General features: G+C 34.2%; 2 protein-coding genes across 3 annotated transcripts; one reads left to right on the top strand and one right to left on the bottom strand.

Annotated features, from left to right (window-relative positions):
• Window positions 1-1150: 1150 nt before the first annotated feature.
• On the bottom strand, window positions 1151-6014 carry LOC103496592 (UDP-rhamnose/UDP-galactose transporter 6). 2 transcript variants are annotated; one of them, XM_008458524.3, is made up of 6 exons: window positions 5732-6014; window positions 5091-5343; window positions 2928-3112; window positions 2644-2844; window positions 2274-2435; window positions 1151-1774 (listed from the first exon to the last, which is right to left on the bottom strand). In XM_008458524.3, exons 2-6 carry the CDS (start codon window positions 5218-5220, stop codon window positions 1445-1447), a joined length of 1008 nt encoding a protein of 335 aa, XP_008456746.1. In that variant the 5' UTR covers window positions 5221-5343; window positions 5732-6014; the 3' UTR covers window positions 1151-1444. The 2 variants fall into 2 exon arrangements, with proteins under 2 accessions (XP_008456746.1, XP_016902021.1); XM_017046532.2 differs by having other exon boundaries at window positions 5091-5301; window positions 5732-5970.
• A 10669-nt stretch (window positions 6015-16683) lies between these two features.
• Window positions 16684-18671, top strand: LOC127148684 (uncharacterized). The gene is made up of 4 exons (XM_051082880.1): window positions 16684-17211; window positions 17331-18037; window positions 18293-18453; window positions 18553-18671. The coding sequence occupies exons 1-4, from the start codon at window positions 16684-16686 to the stop codon at window positions 18669-18671; spliced, it is 1515 nt and encodes a 504-aa protein (XP_050938837.1).
• The last annotated feature ends 1586 nt before the right edge of the window (window positions 18672-20257 follow it).

Here is a 20257-nt window from a genome sequence, read left to right as displayed (position 1 = left end):
TACTGTATCTCAATTTCTATGCATTATTGTATATATGAAATGGTATATATAAACTAATTCACATAATAGACAATTCGTATTCCTTGAGGACTATGTAAAAAAATATATGCATTGTTATATATATGAAGTGGTATATATCTAAAACAAATACTTTGGAATATAAGGTTAAACGTTTTAAGAATACTACGATGTAATGGAGTACATAAAAATATAACGAATTGAGGAAGACAACTAACAAAATGTATGAGGAGAACGAAAGGACGAAACAAATTCAGATTATGTGAATAACAGAATCAAAATTGGTGATGGACGAAATATAATGAAATGAAGAACAAAATTGGATGTACCGAAATTGGTGGAGAAATTCGATAACTTGCAGACGATCGATGTACCGAAATTGGATTATTGTTGATGGTGGCGATGAGGATTTAAGATGATTTATGCGACTGACGAAGAATTAATCAAGATAATTTCGAAAACTATTTCTATTAAAAGATATATTATTTGATAATAAATTAAAATTAATTATATATCATAACGTCTTTTGATTTTACATTAATTAAAGTCTTAATTTTGGAAGTATATACTTTTTAATTTTGAATTACCTATATAATTAATATTAATAATAAAGCTAAAATTGCCGTAAAAATGTGTAAATTTGTAATTAAGTAAAAAAATCTTATTTTAAAATATTTATGGAATTTCATAACCAAATTAGGTCTTTTCCTAAATCTTTCAACTTTCAAATACTAAAAATCAAATTCTTAACTTTAAAATACTAAAATCCAAATTCCTACTCGAGATGTGTCAATGAATATAGAGTGAAATGTCAACAACCAATGTGTCAAAATTGGAAGCAACCAAAATATCAAATGAAAAATAACTTTCTAATTCTCCCATTGAAAATTGCTTTGGCACCTTTTTCGAAATCAAAATGGTAAATTTTTTAGCGCAACTTATTTAGTAATTAAGTCATAATATACAAGTCAGCAAACCATTTTGTTAAACATAAAAAAAAAAAGAAAAAAAAAGAACACTTTTTAAAAATGTTCAAGAACTAAAATAAACTCCTTTCGAAAGTGAACAATAGAGCAAAACAAGATTTAATTCAATATATAATTGGCCCAAAAAGAGACGAATGTAAAAGATGTTGGCAGTTGGGAAAAGCAGCCCCCGAAAGTTTTGATTAAAAGACCAAAACTAGTAGGCTGTGATTTTGATAATAATTTATAAAAAGAAAAGAAACGGAAATTTCCAATAACACTTTCTTCCCTATCCTGAATTACACAATGCCTCTGAGGAGAACAAAAAAGAATAATAATGAAAATTAGAGAGAAATGGGGAGATGAATAAATATGAGAAATATGATGATCTCATTCTAAACTCAGCAAATTAAATTAAAATTTCTTTTTCTTTTTGGAAGGAATGAACCAAACTCTCTCCTTTAGACCTTCCCATCATGTTCGGTAGAATCTGTTAAACCACCATGTTTTTGTTGTCTAGCTGTTGGGAGCGTGTGGCTCCGACGTTCTTTTCCACCGGGTTTCGACGAGGCATTACCGTACCAAATCATCCCGATGACCGCTATGATCATACCCAAAACCACCTGCATGTTAAGCCCTTCCTTTCCAAAGAAGAAGAATCCCATGATCAAAACAAGGATTGTTTTCATGTGGCCAAGAACTTGGAATGAAACAGCTGTGAATCTGCCTATGCAGATAAATTGGCTAAGATTGGTTCCCACAGCAATGGAGCATGACAGAATTATGAAAATCTGTGAAATCAGCCACAAATGGGAATGTGCTCAGCAAAACCAAGTTCATGAACAATAAAACAAAAAGAAAAACAAAATGAGGTGTATAAAAGTATACGTTTGGGAATGATTTTAAAATCAGAAAAATCACTCTTTTCACTTCTAAAAATTACTCATTTTTAGGGTTTATTTGGTTTAACGTTTTTTTGTTGGTTGATGAGTCATTTTGAAAAAAAAAAATGAAGTGTTTAGCGACTTCTGAAAATAGCTTTTGAAAATCTTTCAAAATGCATTTTTAACGGCTTCTATTAAAAGAGTTTAAATAAAAGATACTCCTTTAGAAGACATTTTTTTCTCTAACCAATCTAAACAAGTCCTTAATTCCTCAATATTAATTTAGTTTTAAAGAATTAAAAACATGTTTTATAATGATTTTGAAAAAGACAAAAGTGAATTTAACGTTTTAAAATCACTCCCTAACATACTCAAAATTTGAGAATATAAGTAATCAACAACTTACAATAGAGGCTAAATTGTAGTCATATCGATCTACCCTTTTGTTCGTCAACCAGTAGTCGAGAAAAGGTCCGACCAATAGAAGGGAGCCGGCCTGTGCTGGAGCCGTATGTCCTAACAAGTTGAAGGAACTCAGCGAATACTTCCGTTGGAGGAAATGCACATACTACACATCAAAGTTTTAACAAAGTCATTATTGTTATACAAGAAATTTGGAACAATGTTGCCATCTTTTGTTTTTGTTTTAAGGAATGGAATCAGCCTGAGTTAAGAACAACAGGATATTTATGCTTTCTACAACAAACGAAATCCAGTAGCATGATCTGAAAACAGAAGAATTAGAGATAAATGTCAGAGGAATGTGAAAAACTCACGTATTGCTGCAGAGAAGTGCTCCACACGGCGATAACGGCTGCAACAAAGCCTCTGGTATTAACACTGACATCAGTAACAGTGCATACTCCAACACCTAAGAGAACAACTGCAATGCTCAACTTCGTATCTCTGGAGTACCGAATCTTGTCCAAGACGACTTCCAACAAGCAAGAGACAGGAATCATACTTAGCTTTGCAATCTAATAACAGAAAAGAACAAGACGAAATTTGAGAATAGTTAATGATAATCCAAGAAAGACGAGAAGAAAAGAGTTGAATTTACCTGATAAAATCCCACTGAATTCCACATCAGGCTGACATTCATTCCAACAATGGAAAAGTTGGCAAATAGTACAAATTTTAGAAGCTCTGGTAGAGGGAGATGGGATGCTTGAATATAACCAAGCCACCTTAGAATGACAGTCATCAAGGTGGTTGTCGCAAAATGCAAACCTGTTAAAGTTGTGGCTGCAAGGTATTGATGTATACATAATTAGAAACAAATAACCAACGAGCAGCGTATTCTGAATACATAAATCAAATCAAATGATCACTATTACGACCTACAATTTTCCTCCACCAATTACCAAACTTCACAATCGCACTTCAAACTTAGTGGTTCAGACCCCATAGCTACTTTTTCTTGTTCAATACCAAACTAGAGCAGTCGGATAGAGACTTTTCACCTAATTTTTATAATAATAAAATTGGTTAAATTTCAGTCCCTTACTTTCAAGTTTTAGTTTCATACTTTTAGTAAATCTTAACTTTAGTCTCCGTGCTCTCAATAAACTTTAAATTTAGTCCTCAAGGTTAATTTTGATCGAAATTGGTTAAATAACGACATAATTTTCATACCAGAGAAGACACTATATGAATATGTTTCCCCAATTTATGAACGGAGTGCTAGTAGAGACTAAATTTTGTTTGAAACAAATCAACAAAAACTAATTGTTAGAACTAATTTTAAGATTTATTGAAAATTTGGTGACTAAACTTTGACATTAGAAAATAAAGGAACCAAAATAGTATAAAACCAAAAGTACTAATACCAAAAGAGATTTTAATAGTTTTAAACGGCAAAATTGTTAGAAATATTTTCAAATATAACAAAATGTCATCGTCTATAAGTGATCGACAGTGATCCAATGATAGATGATAGTAGTCTATCAATTTCTAGTGTTGTATGTCATTGCCATACAATAAAATTTTGCTATATTTGTAAATATTCTGACCGATTTTGCTATATTTGATAACAAAATGGAAATTCAACCGATAAATTTTAAGTTTTACCTACTCCAACAATTTGCCATCGAACTTTAATACAACAAGTGCTTAAAGCAATAAAGCAGTTACATACATACAACATTCCCAGAATTACAAAGCAACACTGTTTTTTCTTTATTAGTTTCCCCTTCTTTTTCAAACAGGAAGCAGTTCACAACATTAGCAAGATTAATAATGAGATCACCTAGGGAGTTATATGTTTCCAAACAATATCACAAAGATGTTTTATACACAGAAAAACTCTCAGTCGTTCAATGCAACAATTAACCTCTCTTCATGATTAGTGCGCAGACGCATACTGCCTGATGTTTGATCCATACCACACGACATAGTTCTCCACCAATTTTCAATCACATACTTTTGGTTGAAAAAGTAAATGAGCTAAAGCTAACCTAGAAAATATATAATATAGTGGGATGTCTTTATTTAGGTAAAATGTAAAGTTTCAGAAAACTCCAAAAACATATATCCAACTATTTTATGCAATAAAAATCAGCAACAGCTTTTTATTTTGAGCCTCCATCCCTCATATTCTGCAACCAACCTATTTTACAGTCGAGCCACTTGGGAGTTCCATTAACAATCTTGGTTTTTGTTCAGGAGGACATTTCTAAATAATCTAATAATTTTCTAATAGGACATTTATACTCATACATATTAGTTTCTCATTTCTACCCCCTCCCTCCCCCTAATTATTATTATTTATAATTATTTTATTATTTATTATGATTATACCCATGTATATTTAGTACAAATGATAGCCGTCTATTACATAATTAGGAATAACTGAAGATATGGATTAAAAGTGTGCCTTAAGAAGGAAAAGAAGGAATGCAAATTTAGACAAAGGATGAAACTTGAGAGTGTTATAATTTCTTAAGGAATCACATGGACAGCACCAGAAAACAAACAGAAGTTACTAAAGATGGTATGAAGCTTCTCTAAACAGGAGATGATAAGACCAGTAATGGAAACAGAGGAGAATACAGATCAAGACCAAATTTGAGAAATAAGAGAATGTCACTATAATCTTAAGCAACCATATATAATTCCAGTACGTAACTCCTAATCTCTACATCTAAAAGAAATAAATATGATAAAACTCAAGGGACGTATAAATTTAAAAAAAAAAAACGGAAAAGATGAAGAAAACAATTACCAAAGCTGAAGCCATAGGTAGCCATGAGAGCCTTATTCACGATTATAATTCCAACAGAAGTTACAACGTTAAACATCCACGCGGCTGCATCTACAGCCGCTTTCTTGTCAGCTTTGCTAGATGGAGCCATTTCCAAACAAAAAAAAAAAATCCCTAATACGACTTCGGTAAAAATCTTTATCCCTCAGCTTCCATGAAAATTGGATCACATCTACACAAATTCCATAGTTTACACCAGAAGTAACGATATACACTGTAAATCCAAAGAGCATGAAGTGAGAGAAACTAAAAAACATAAAACTCACACCGATTACACAATAACAGTAGTAACAAATTGAAACCGAATAGAACAAGTGAAGAATAGTACAACAGATCCAATAGGAAAAAACGAAAAAAAAAAAAAAACCGTGATCAAGGTAAAACGAAAGATGATATTAAAGTGGAAACAGATCTAGATAGAGAATGAAAATCAAAAGCAGAGAAAGAAGATCCAAAATAATAAGAGAATTGAGGAAAAAGAAGGAAAGAAAGAAAGAAACACAGATCCATGGGTGATTGAAGAAAGCGGAAAGGAATCAGAGTTGAGGAGAGCAAAATAAAATGGAAAAAGAAAATAGAATGGAATTAGGAAGAAAAGATACCGTCAAATGGATGGAAGCATGAAGAAAGAGAGTGACAGAGAGAAGAAGGAGATTGAATTGAAATGGAGGAGCTGAGAGTTGGGATTTCGAATGGGTATGGATTAATATTGAATGGGAGTTGGCGTTTTTGTGTATTTCTGAGATTCAGAGTTTATTTATTTATTTTATTAGAAATGAAAAATGGAAACGGGAGGAAAGGGGGCGGGGGAGGAAGTGCGGGCAGAAGAAGAAGGTGAGTTGGGCAATGAAGGGCTGGTGGGAGGATTTTGACGCCCACGATTTCTTACTTGGGCTATAATGGGGGCCCACTTCCATCTCCCTTTTACTTATAGAGTGTTAACAACTGCTTAACTTCCTTTTCCCCTCAACTTCTCATCTATTATTATTTTCGGAACCTTCTCTTCTTAACTTTTTGTAAAAACACGTACCCAAACAAAATTATAATAATAATATTTCAAAATATTTATTAAATTTAACAAAATGCTATATATATTGATACTATATAGATTTATATAGATAAGAGTCTCTCTATCGTTAATATAATTTGAAATTTTTTCATTCTTTCTAAATATTTACAGTCATTTTGTTATTTATAATATTTTTCTTAAAATATGAGCATAATCTAACTAAGTAATTGGTCTAAATTTCTTAACATATTTAAAGTCTATTATAGACCAAATTAAAGGTTTAAGGATATGACGGACATTTGTCACTAGTTTCACACAAAATTAAAATTTTAGAGACCAAACCTATAGGTTAATGTTTATATAGATATAAAATACATTTGTATAACATCTAAATTAGTAATATTAATAACAAAATTGCAATAAATTATCGTACCAAATATTTAAATCTATACTATATATATATATATATATATATATATATATATATATATATATATATATATATATAAAGGGGGTTAGAAGGAATCTTTTCTTTCCTTTTTTATCCTACGTTATCGATAAATGTCTATTTCGTTTATTTTGTACTTTGTTGGTGGGACACAACTACTTGAATGTACGTGTCTTTTAAACTATTAGGCTTTTCGTTTATAGGATGTGTATGTTCAAATCTAAGTACCTTTTAAGTTTGATGGGTGAAATTTGATGTTGATGAGACATGTTTTTTAAGTTAAAATTGGTTACACATCAAATTAGTGCATCCACTTTCATACAGATATACAATTTGTATATAAACTTGTAAACGTTAAAATTATAAAAATAATATAAAAATTGAAAGACCCATAAAATTTGAATAATCTATACATAAAAATGATACAAACTACATTTGGAGTGATTTAGATTTTCATATGTTCTTTTCATGAAAGCTTTTCCATGTTAATCTTTGGCTTTGTTTGGCATAAGTGTTTATATGAATCACAGCACACGTGCTTTGGTATGGAGCATCAAATTTAGGTGACAATGTTATATAATAACTCATTACTATTATATTCTTTAAAACTGTCGTCAAAAAGGCCTAAAAAAATTCAAAAAATTCTTTACGGGTATGTTCTTTTTTAACTATCCGACAAGAAGTTAAGCATAATTTGATCTTAAAACATAACCTTAACGAAACGTCTAAATCATCGATTCACTTATAATATTTTACAAATTTAATTGATACAATTTTACACTATGTTTTTTTTTTCTTCAATAAATTTATATGTTTACAAAATTTTAGAGGTTAAATGAATACAATTAGTTGTCAATAGTATAATATATACTTTCCATAAACAAATGCTGTTCAAAGGTAAAGTGCTACATAACTATGGAAGTTCTCAATTATTTAGGCTCCAACAAAAGTTTGGTGTAGTGAAAGATGAGGAGCAACTAATTAAAACCCAAACTATTTAATTTGATTGATGCTTTTAATGAGTTGAAGGAAAGATTATTATGAAAAATGAATAAAAATAAAAGTAATGAGTAGACATCAATATATATATCATAGGCAAACAAGGTAAAATTTCACTCAATTAAAAGTCACATTTTTAAAGTTAGTACAATTAATTAATTAAAGTGAATTAATCACAAAATCTAATTTTATATAGACCAAAGGAAAATTCAAAATTTTTGATTGTGTTCAAATTTTGGAAGGGAAAAAATATATAGTTGTAATATTTCGGAAAACTTCTTTATCATTTCATATAATAACAAATAATGCATTTAATTTGTATTTTAATATATTTTCAAGTAAAGAAGAAAAAACAACAATTTCTACCTTTTAGCTAAATTTTAAATGTTGGGGAAATTTTAGATTAAATTGCTGTAAAAAAAAACATCTGGCTGATTCATATGGAAAAATAAGGTCTATAAGTAAATAATAAATACCCTTAAAAGACCAATGAGTTTAAGTTTTAACATTACTTTGGTCTTAATGTATGTTAGGTGTTAGATTCATTTTAATTCTATAATTTCAACTTTCATCAGTATGATAATATTACTTTTAAGGAATATTTTAAAAATAACAAAATAACAAAACTATTCACAAAATATAACAAAATTCTTCTTATTTTTAATAATCAATTTGAAAACTTAGTTATATTTTTAAATAGTTTCTTTTTCTTTCTTTCATTTTCTTTTTTTGCTTTTCATAACTATTCTCCATCCCTTACCACTTAATTTCATTTTTTGTCATCTTTTATAATGAAACTTCCTTGAGTAAATTACTTAAAATATAACCCAAATTAATGTTAAAGAACTTTTAGTGTATACAAATCCTATCCAAAAGATCCCATTTTCTAAAATTAAAAAGATTAAAACACATGTGAAACAGATGACCTAACAATAAAGATCAAATGTAGTTAGAATTACTAAAATGAATCAAAATTAAAGCATACATAGTTGTAAATGTAGTCATCAGACCTAAAATATTAGTAGATATAACACAATGTAAAAAAAAAAGTAAAAATATTTAGATGCAACTGTTAGAGTTAATTATTGATATGAGTCTATCACTATAACTAATAGAAGTCGATGGTATAATCAGATAGATTTATTATATTTGTAATTCTAAAACATTGTTACGTACTTTGTGGAGATATTTTATTGAATAAAATATTCTTATGTTTGTTTACATCAAGAAAAAAAGAGGGATAAATACAAGGACCTATGTGGTAAATAAGGAAACAAATAAAATAAAGTAATTTACTCTTAATTATAAAGATTTTACACATTAATACCCTCCCTCAAACTCAAGGTGGTAGAGTATTGAGTTTGGTAAGTAACTAATTGGAGTGGGTGGATGGTAGAGCTTTGGTGAATATATCTGCTGGTTGCTCAGTGGTGGAGACAGAGCGTAAAAGGAGTGTGTTGCTCAAGAGATGATGACAAATGAAGTGACAGTCATTTTCAATGTGCTTTGTACATTCATGGAAGACATCAGAGCAATAAATTTTGGCCAATTAAATTCTGCCACGTCATCAAAGTAAACATTGTGATAATTATAATTTGATTGGGTTTGGATAATTAAGTTTTCTCGTACCCGATCTAATTAAGCCCTAAATATAAATTAGGGCAAGAAATAATGGACCAAGCCCGTCAAACAAGTGGGCCCGGGCACTAACCCAACAAGCAAATGGGCCCAAGCCCAGAGTGCCAGGTGGGCTCAAGCCCAAGCCTAACAAGCAAATGGGCCAAGCCTAAGTCCAACAGACATATAAGCCCAAGCCCAAGTCCAACAAGAAAATAGGCCCAAACCCACCTAAAGCCCATAAAATTTCTCTATAAATAGAGACATCTACCATTCATTTAGGGGACAGGGTTGAAAAGAAGAATCGATGCTCTAAAGAATTGAAGACAAAAACTTCTGAAGACTCTTAAGACGTGCAAGTTATCATCAACCTCGAAATCATCCTTCTGAAAGATCGAAGACTTGGAAGATCAAACTTTTCTTGAATTCCAGAAGATTGAAGCTCGAATTGACTTGTAATTACAACTTCTTGAAGATCGAAGACCACGAAGTTCTAAATTTTACTTTTTGTATTCGAGAGAAAGAATCAAAGGAGTAAATATTAGAGATTGTATCCACAATACATAAATCAATACAAAATTCGATTCCACGAATTAAATTTCTCCTAAAATCTCGTGTGAACAATTTGGCATGCCCAGTGGGACATCTCTACCTTTCATCTCTTTCTCTTTTTGAAAAACATCCAAAGAAAATCATGACATCTCAAGGCAACACTTCGAAGACTCTCAGTGACATCAGCAAGCGGCCAAACACTCGCAGCCGCTCAAGGGAGATTCAGTCATCTGAAGATATGCCTCCTTTTGAAGTTGCAAAGAATATTTGGGAGCAAATCTCTAAGCCACCGAAAGGTGGAATTGTAATCAAAGAGAATCCTGCAATTGACGAACACAACTCGTTGTTTGAGCACTCAAACGAGGAGGCGCCGCAGCCAAATATAATGTCAGTTATGGTAACTGATGTGGATACAAGCGAAGGCAGAATGACAGAGCTCGAAAAAAAGGTTAATATGCTCATGAAGGCAGTTGAAGAAAGGGATTTTGAGATTGCATCGTTGAAGAATCAGATCGAAAGTCGTGACGTTGCTGAATCAAGTCACACACACATTATAAAAAAATATTAACAAAGGAAAAGCAATTATGCAAGAAAGTCAACCACAAAATTCTACCTCGATCGCATCTGTCCAGCAGCTGCAAGAGATGATTGCAAACTCCATCAAAACTCAATACGGTGGACCTGCTCAAACGTTCTCTTTATATTTCAAGCCATATACGAAAAGGATTGACAATATGAGGATGCCACATGGATACCAACCACCCAAGTTTCAACAGTTCGATGGAAAGGACAACCCAAAACAACATGTTGCTCATTTCATCGAAACTTGTGAAACTGCTGGTACACGAGGAGATTTGTTAGTCAAGCAGTTCGTTCGAACTCTCAAAGGAAACGCCTTTGACTGGTACACCGACTTGGAGCCTGAATCCATTGATAGTTGGGAGCAGCTTGAAAGGGACTTTCTTAACCGTTTCTACAGCACCAGACACATTGTTAGCATGATAGAGTTAACTGCAACCAAGCAGCAAAAAGGTGAGCCAGTCATTGACTATATTAATCGCTGGAGGGCATTAAGCCTTGACTGCAAAGATAGATTAACTGAATTATCAGCTGTTGAAATGTGCACTCAAGGAATGCATTGGGGGCTCCTGTACATCTTGCAGGGAATAAAACCTCGTACCTTTGAAGAGTTAGCAACCAGAGCTCATGATATGGAGCTAAGTATTGCTAATAGAGGAAACAATGATCTGTTAGTCCCAAAAGTTAGAAAAGAAAATAAAGAAGTGAAGAGCACCTAGAAGGTATTGAAGGGTGCTACCAAGGAGGCTATGGTCGTTAGTACGACCCCATTGAAGCTTGTCTCAAAGGAAAAGAAAATGGAAAAACGCCAAGATGAAGGTGAAAAAAGACGTCCAACATTGAAAGCGAGGCAAGAAAAAATTTATCCCTTTCCAGACTCTGACTTACCTGACATGTTAGACCAACTACTGGAAAAACAACTCATTCAACTCCCCGAATGTAAACGACCTGCAGAAATGGGGACAGTAAACGATCCTAATTACTGCAAATATCATTGGGTCATCAGTCATCCCGTTGAAAAATGTTTTGTGTTGAAGGAGTTGATTCTAAAGTTAGTTCTAGACAAAAAGATCGAGCTAGAATTTGATGATGTGGCACAAACAAATCACGCCGCAGTAATCATACAGTCAGATAGTAGATTGTCTGCTATAGGGAGTCTAATCCAATTTGGATCGTTGGAACCTGTTGTTATATATTCTTCACCGAAGGGTTTACAAAATAATGACTTCCGAGCTGATGGCCCTAAGGAAGAAGAAAAACAAGTAGATAATGTTGAGGAGGGATGGACGCTGGTAACGCGTCGAAAGAAGCGCAAGCAAAGTTTTTCCCAAAAAGAATTCGACTCGTACCGAACATACAGGAGCAAGGGTAAGTCTCAGAGAAGAAACACAAGAAAGAACCTGAGAAAGTTTCTACCGATTATTGAAGAAAGTGAGGGGCTTTCTCGACCACGAAGACCGATAATTCTAAAGGACTTCTTCCCTAAAAACTTTCCAATGGAAATAGTCTCGTGTCATACTACCAGTACGACGGAGGAGTACGCTTTCCCCTTAAATGCAATGAAGGAGACACCCAGGCCAGAGGATTTGCTTCCTTTAGGCATAAATGATTTGTTGACACTATCGCGAGAAGTTAAGGATACAATCATCGAGATATTAAAAAATGATGATGTCTCGACTACTGTTACATCACCAATGAAGGCGTGTGATTCCTGTTGTATGTCGATATCATTCAGTGATGAAGATTTGCTACTTGGGTCAAAGCTTCATAATAGACCTTTATATATATCAGGATACATTGGGGAGCAAAAGCTTAATCAAATTCTCATAGATAACGGTTCCGTCGTCAACATTCTGCCCAAGTCAACAATGAATCAATTAGGTATCTCAGTAGAAGAGTTATCAAATAGTAAACTGGTGATTCAAGGCTTTAATCAAGGAGCACAACGGGCAATAGGCACTGTTCATTTGGAAATCATCATAGGGGATTTGCAGGCAAGCACAATATTTCATGTGATCGATTCGAGGACTACTTATAAAATGTTATTGGGACGTCCATGGATACATGAAAATGGAATAGTAACCTCCACGCTTCATCAATGCTTCAAATTTTATAAACAGGAAATTAGGAAGGTTGATGCTGACTTTAGGCCATTTACAAAGGTTGAGTCTCACTTCGCTGATGCAAAATTCTATACAAAAAGTGAAGACGTGAATGAAGTCATATCAACTGAAGTTCCAGTGACTAAGGGTACTTTTAAGAACGAGCAAGAAATGATCACAAGCAAGAAATCAAATAAAGGGGATGCACTCAATAGTCAACAAAATGATGAATCAACGACCCAAACCAAGTCAAGGGCACCAGAGGCTGAAAAGATAGCAACCTTATAAAAGGAAATCTCAAATCCCCCTGTTTTACGTTATATTCCTTTGTCCCGACGTAAGAAGGGAGAATCACCATTTGCAGAATGTTCGAAAAACCTGACGGTAAAAAACACCTAGATATTAAAGGAAAATTTCACCGCGCCGCTTACCAAGATAGAGAAAGGAGAAGCGAAAAAATTGAGAAAAATGAGCTAGAAGCCTACCTTCCAGAAAGACGAACAGTAGAGGGATTCGACCCAAAGACATATAAGTTGAAGGCAAAGGCGGGTTATGATTTTACAACCCGTACTGAGCTTAAAAACGTGAAAATATTTGACGAAAGGCCTAAGTTTTCCCCTACTCAAAAGAAGCTTCAGAAACAAGGATATTCTATACCTAATTCCAGAGCTGGAATTGGATATCAGTCTTTTGAACCAGTCCGAATAACTGCTAAAGGAAAAGCAAAAGTTGCTAATACATGCCACATTACTGTTGAAGAAAGCAAAGATTCTAAAGAGGGCAAAAAAGATAGAAGTCAAAGAAGTTCAGTTTTTTATCGCATTACTTTTTCTGCTATATGTCCTTCAATCTTCTAGAGGCTGAGTACATCGATAGTGAAAGACAGTAATCAAGTTTCAACCTGCAACTCCACTGGACTTTCTACCTTTCAAAGGCTAAACACAAATGCAAAGAAAGTACAATCTATTATAAGCCCAATTCCGACCACAAGAAAATCTGCCTTCAAAAGGTTAAGCGTGTCAGTAACAAGAGGCCAAAAGAAAGCCTCCATATCCGTCTTAAACAAATCTTGCCTAGTGACTGGAGACAAGAAAATCTGTAGTGCAGTTCCGTCAAGAATGAAAAGAAAGATGTTCGTCTCAGTAAATACAGAGGGTTCATTGAAAGTAAAGCGACATAATGTTGTTTTTACTCGACCTGAAGATAATGAACCAGAAGATGAAGTAAGTGTGGCAGGTTGTTGCTGAAGGAATGGAATTCCTAAAGCGAAAGCTTATGAACGCCCGTGCGAGTGAAATTCAATTTATGAAACCAATAAATTCAAAGAAAAATAATAAACATGCTTTTCATGGAAAATGTGAAAATAAACTGACCTTTGTAGAACCAATTCAATTCTTCTTCCAAGCTTGGCACCACAAAATCTTCCTCGTTATTCTCCAAGTAAAGAATCACAGAGAGTTGTGGGCTTCTGTAATTTTGGTGAGGGAAGAAGCTTTTGAGAGAATTTTCTTTTGTTGGGATACAGAGAGATCGTAAGATTGTTTTTGCTGTTAAAAAAAAAACCTTTCTTTTTATTTTCTTTTAAAACAAATCTCAACAATGGAGGGGGAAGTTATCAAATAACTTCCCCATCCTTCCCACGTAGAATAACTCCCAAGGGAGTTATTCTATTCTATTTAAATATATTAATATATATATATATATATATATATTAATTAAATTAAATTAAATCAATATAAATTTAATTAATATATATTATATCTCATATAACATAAAATTAATATAAATTTAATTACAAATATATTATATCTCATATAATATAAACTTTATATTATATCATATATAATATAACCAATGATTTAGATCTCTCATATAATCTATAGTTCTAATATGAATCGAATTCAATTTTAACCTATAGTTTATTTATGAATCTCATTCATATTATTATTATTATTTGAATCATATTCAAATATTAACTTCTCTCATAAAAAACTTTACATTATAATGTATCAAATAAATTATATTAATTGTATCATATACAATTTATTCACTTTAATCAATTTGAACAATTCAAATTAAACCAAAATAAATTTGATTCTCATTTATCCTTATTGAGCTAACAAGGGGACCTTATGGACCTACAGATTGAAGCTCTAATGAAATGAGATTAATTAATTAAACTCTTTAATTAAATTTAATCTCTATTCATTAACTATTAGTCATTCCACTAAAGACTAATAGTTGCACTCTTCTAACTGTAGATATATTTTTGTGTCCATTAGATATAACCAATCAACAGTGCAATGACCCTTCACAAATTGCTCGTAAGTACAGCTAGGCCAAAAATTACCGTTTTGCCCCTGTAGTTACATCTAACTCCTTAAGTACCATTGATTCCTCTAATGAACAATAATTATAGTCCTACTATAACTGAACTCCTCTCAGGCCAAGAGAGGGTGTGGCGCCACATTGTTCAAGCCCTGAAATCAACCCTTAAGAGAGCAAATTCTCTACTTACTCCATCTATAGAGAAGGAGTGAATTCCTTCTTGTGTAGCTGCGTTCCCAGCTCCCCAATCAGACGAATCCCCAAAATGGTAGGCATATTGAGTCGGCTACATAGGCCACTCTCACCCATACAAATCAAAGGATCGCCTACATAGGCAGGAGTTCACAACTCACTCAAGATTCAGGTCAAGTCACCTATAGTCATCCTGGTGAAATGTAGTCTCAACTAGTAACGGTGTTAATAAGAGAGACTATTCATTTCATGGTCCGGTCTTATACAAACTCTTTGTATAGAATACCCCCGCTCTAATGTCTCGACATAAATGATTAGGATCAAATCATTTGTAGCACTTTAGAACAATTGTAACAACTACAAAGCAGACCGTATTCGTAGTGTCACCAGGATAAGGTATCCAGCCTTATCCATTTACTACAGACCATTTAGGTTATCACTTAAACATGATCCACTTGTATGTCTCTACATACATGTTTAGGTTACAGAAGATAACCTTGGATGTTAGTTTATTGGTTTTGTGAGTTAATGCAACTAAATATCAAATAAAATAAAACACTTTATTTTATTAGATAAATAAAAAGTTTGTATTATATATACAATTACAAACTACAAGACCACGAGATTTAGGGCATCAACCTCAACAGTTGCCATGTTACAATAGAAGAGACATCTAATCATGATATATTTGAAGAGGATGCTGAAGCGGTTCCGTTATCATTTGAGGATGGGGGTCAATCAACGATTAATGAGTTAAAAGAAGTCAATCTTGGTACGAAAGAAGAACCTCGTCCAACCTTCATAAGCACCCAACTTTCTGACAATGACGAAAATGAGTATGTGAACTTACTCAAAGCATATAAAGATGTCTTTGCATGGTCATATAAGGAAATGCCTGGACTCGATCCACAGGTGGCCGTTCATCGCTTAGCGATCAAACCAGAGCATCGGCCAGTCAAGCAAACCCAACGACAATTTCGACCAGAACTCATTTCTCAAATTAAGGAAGAGGTAAATAAGCTCATTGAGGCTGAATTTATTTGTGAAGTCAAGTACCCAACATGGATAGCTAATATTATTCCAGTAAGGAAGAAGAATGGCCAACTACGTGTTTGTGTCGATTTTCGAGACCTAAATAATGCATGCCCAAAAGATGACTTTCCTTTGCCTATCATGGAAATCATGATAGATGCAACTGCAGGGCATGAAGCTTTATCTTTCGTGGATGGGTCGTCAGGATATAACCAGATTAGAATGGCTCTAGATGATGAGGAGAAAACAACATTTCGAACTCCAAAAGGTATATACTGTTATAAGGTAATGCCTTTCGGATTGAAAAATGCAGGTGCTACATACCAGCGCGCTATGCAAATGATCTTTGATGATATGCTGCATAAACACATTGAATGTTATGTTGACAATCTCGTAGTCAAGTCCAAGAAGAAATGCGATCACTTGAAATACCTGAAGCTTGTACTTGATTGCCTCATAAAATATCAACTAAGAATGAACCCTCTTAAGTGTGCATTTGGTGTAACTTCAGGGAAGTTTTTGGGATTTATAGTGAGACATCGTGGCATCGAAGTTGATCATTCAAAAATTGATGCTATCTAGAAGATGCCAAGTTCGAAGAATCTGGATGAATTGAGACGATTGCAAGATCGTTTGGGTTACATTAGAAGGTTTATATCTAATCTTGCAGGTTGATGTCAACCATTCCAGAGACTGATGAGGAAGGATGCAGTTTTTGATTGGGACCAGTCATGCCAAAATGCATTTGATAGCATAAAGAAGTATCTACTTAACCCTCCAATCTTAAGTGCGCCTGCAGTTGGAAAACCATTAATATTGTATATCGCAGCTCAAGAGACTCCGCTCGGGGTATTACTTGCACAAGAAAATGATAAGGATAAGGAATGTGCACTCTACTATCTAAGTAGAACTCTGACAGGAGCTGAATTAAATTATTCTCCAATTGAGAAAATGTGTCTCGTCCTCTTCTTTGCAATAGATAAACTGAGACATTATATGCAAGCCTTCACTATACATTTGGTGGCAAAAGCTGATCCTGTCAAATATATCTTATCAAGGCCAGTCATCTCGGGATGCCTCGCGAAGTGGGCTATTATACTCCAACAATATGATATTGTATATATCCCCCAAAAAGCAGTAAAGGGCCAAGCATTGGCAGATTTCCTGGCTGATCATCCAGTTCCATCAAATTGGAAATTATGTGACGACTTACTTGATGAGGAAGTATTGTTTGTTGAAAGCATGGAGCCTTGGATCATGTTATTTGATGGTGCGACACGAAGAAGCGGAGCTGGTGTCGACATTGTCTTCATTTCTCCTGAGAAACATATGTTGCCATATAGCTCACACTCTGTGAGTTGTGTTCAAATAATGTTGCCGAGTACCAAGCCCTTATTATCGGCCTCCAAATGGGTTCAGAATTTGGGATAAAGTGCATAGAAATATTCGGCGATTCGAAGTTAATCATAAATCAGCTCTCTTATCAGTACGAGGTAAAGCATCAAGACTTGAAGCCTTACTTTAGTTATGCTAGAAGATTGATGGACAGATTCGACTCCATAATATTGGAGCATATACCGAGATCAGAAAATAAGAAAACTGATGCACTTGCAAATTTGGCCACTGCTTTAACAGTCTCGAAAGATATACCAATAAACATTTCCCTTTGCCAAAAATGGATTGTGCCTTCAATTGAAAGTCAATACGAAGAAGCTGATGTGATATCTGTATATGCAATTGATGAAGAAGATTGGCGCCAACCCATTATAGACTATTTGAAGCATGGAAAACTTCTCACCGATCCTCAACATAGAGCTGAAATACGTAGAAGAGCTGCACGATTTATTTATTACAAAGACACACTTTACAGACGCTCATATGAGGGACTTCTGCTGCGTTGCCTAGGAAAAGAGGAATCGACAAAGGCCTTAGAGGAAGCTCATTCAGGTATTTGTGGTGCCCACCAGTCTGGTCCAAAGCTCCAATATCGGTTGAAAAGAATGGGTTACTACTGGCCTACCATGATCCACGATTCGATGCATTTTGCGAAGTATTGTGAGGCTTGTTAATTCCATGCAAATTTTATACATCAACCAGCAGAGCCGCTCCATCCGACAATAGCTTCATGGCCTTTTGAAGCTTGGGGACTCGACCTGGTTGGACCTATCACGCCTAAATCATCGGCTGGTCATTCTTACATCCTTGCAGGAACTAATTATTTTTCTAAATGGGCTGAAGTCGTGCCATTAAGAGAAGCAAAGAAGGAAAACATTGTAAATTTCGTTCAGACACACATCATTTACAGATATGGTATTCCTCATCGTATCGTAACTGATAATGGAAGACAATTCGCTAACACTTTGATGGACAAGCTATGTGAAAAATTTAACTTCAAACAATACAAGCCTTATATGTACAATGCTGCAGCAAATGGATTGACAGAAGCATTCAACAAAACTTTGTGCAGTCTGCTTAAAAAGGTGGGCTCCAAGACAAAAAGAGATTGACAAGAAAAGATTGGGGAAGCATTGTGGGCCTACAGAACTACCCATCGTACTCCTACAGGTGTTACACCTCATTCCTTAAGAATGGCGATTCAAGAAGGGCTAACTACTGAAGACAATGCTAGATTACGCCTTCAAGAGTTAGAAGCACTTGACGAAAAGAGACTGGAAGCTCAATAAGCACTCGAATGTTATCAAGCACGAATGTCAAAAGTATTTGACAAACAGGTAAGGCCTCGATCATTTCAAGTTGGTGATTTAGTGCTCGCAATAAGAAGACCTATTATCACGACAAGGCATATGGGAAATAAGTTCACACCTAAATGGGACGGACCCTACATTGTCAAAGAAGTTTTCACGAATGAAGCATACAAAATCATCGATCAAGACGGATTACGAATTGGCCCAATCAACGGTAAATTTCTCAAGAAGTTTTATGCCTAATCCAGTTATGTAAACAAAAAAATAATAATAAATAAATAAATAAATTTTGAACTACGTCATGACTTGATCCCTATATTATAGAAAGGGTACGTAGGCAGCTTAAAGTTCACTTTAAGTTCAGTCACATGTATAAAAAAAAGTCATGTTTCATTGTCTGCTCATATGAAAACATGGCAAAATAAATGTAAATGTAGCTATATTATATATATATATATATATATATATATATATATATATATATATATATATATATATATATATATATATATATATATATAAATATATATAAATCCTTCTGCATTATAATTCAACAAAAATTTTCACATCTACAAGGTTTGCAGCAAAAGAAAAAGGGGCATAAATCAAAGCCTCCACTTGAAGTTCTTAAATTCTTCTCGTGCAGCTTCCATGCTCTGGCGAATCGTAGCTAGTGCCTCAATCGCTTCCTCAGTAATAGTAGGGGTGCTTTCAAGGGTATTGACTTCATCCTAGAGCTTGGCAACTTTTAGTTCTTGTTGGTCTATGACCTCCGCTTTTTCACAAGATAAGATCGACAGTTTTTCAGACTTAGCATTTATGCTCCGAAGTCTCTTCTCCAGTTCCTTCCTTTCTAAAGATAACTCCGCGGTTCTTTCCTGAATAACTTTGGCATCTCCTCGTAGTTGTTTCACCAAAGTCAAAGCTTCCTTGATGGCAGATGTCTTCTTATTTAATTGACGAGCTTTGTCCGTCGACAACAACTGTGCAGAATATGAAGATTGCACATCGTTAAAATTGTCTACCCTCTTAAGGTAACTATTTAGATACTCTTAAAGAGAAGTCAGGCCATCCGCATGGATCTTCTCAATCTCCGAGAGAACCGTCGCTATTTCTGGCCTAAGTCTTGGGATATATTCAAAAGGAGTTCACATGATCTTATTTTGAATATCCTCCCACATACATAAGGCTATTTTCTGGAAGAAGTTTGAAACCACCTTTTCACCAACCCACTGAGAAGGTTCATGGTTTCTCGTAGTCTGTTTATTAGAAGTGCCTAATGGTAATTCGGAAAAATTAAGGGGAGCATGTGCTGAGCTAACTTTTTGTAAAAATGCTTTAGGACAGGCACCTTCTTTGGATGAAGGGCTCTCAAGGTCTTTTCCCCCACTATCATCTTGCCTCGACGAATCTCCTCAAGAAGAGCAGATGGGCGTAAGGATTGTTCAGCCAGTTTATTGACGGGAGTTTTCGAGGTACCAACTTCCTCAAAGACCGAATCAACTGCGTGAAGTCCCGTCAAAGATTCATCACTGACTGGCTCTACAAGTCCTTCAAGATGATCG

The sequence above is a fragment of the Cucumis melo genome, chromosome 3, assembly GCF_025177605.1.
Source record: "Cucumis melo cultivar AY chromosome 3, USDA_Cmelo_AY_1.0, whole genome shotgun sequence".
NCBI classification, from domain to species: Eukaryota; Viridiplantae; Streptophyta; class Magnoliopsida; order Cucurbitales; family Cucurbitaceae; genus Cucumis; species Cucumis melo.
Note: the sequence above shows the minus strand (reverse complement) of the source record. Positions and strands in the feature narration are given on the sequence as shown.

Bases quoted from the DNA above. Each gene is read 5' to 3' on its own strand.
- LOC127148684 (XM_051082880.1), top strand. From the start codon at position 16,684: ATGAGGAAGGATGCAGTTTTTGATTGGGACCAGTCATGCCAAAATGCA. The intron at 17,212-17,330 runs GTATTGTTTGTT...GTTGCCATATAG, and splicing joins ACGACTTACTTGATGAGGAA to CTCACACTCTGTGAGTTGTG. The intron at 18,038-18,292 runs GTATTGTGAGGC...CATCATTTACAG, and splicing joins GATTCGATGCATTTTGCGAA to ATATGGTATTCCTCATCGTA.
- LOC103496592 (XM_008458524.3), bottom strand. From the start codon at position 5,220: ATGGCTCCATCTAGCAAAGCTGACAAGAAAGCGGCTGTAGATGCAGCC. The intron at 2,845-2,927 runs GTAAATTCAACT...TTCTGTTATTAG, and splicing joins ATTCAGTGGGATTTTATCAG to ATTGCAAAGCTAAGTATGAT. The intron at 2,436-2,643 runs GTGAGTTTTTCA...TTTGATGTGTAG, and splicing joins GCACTTCTCTGCAGCAATAC to TATGTGCATTTCCTCCAACG.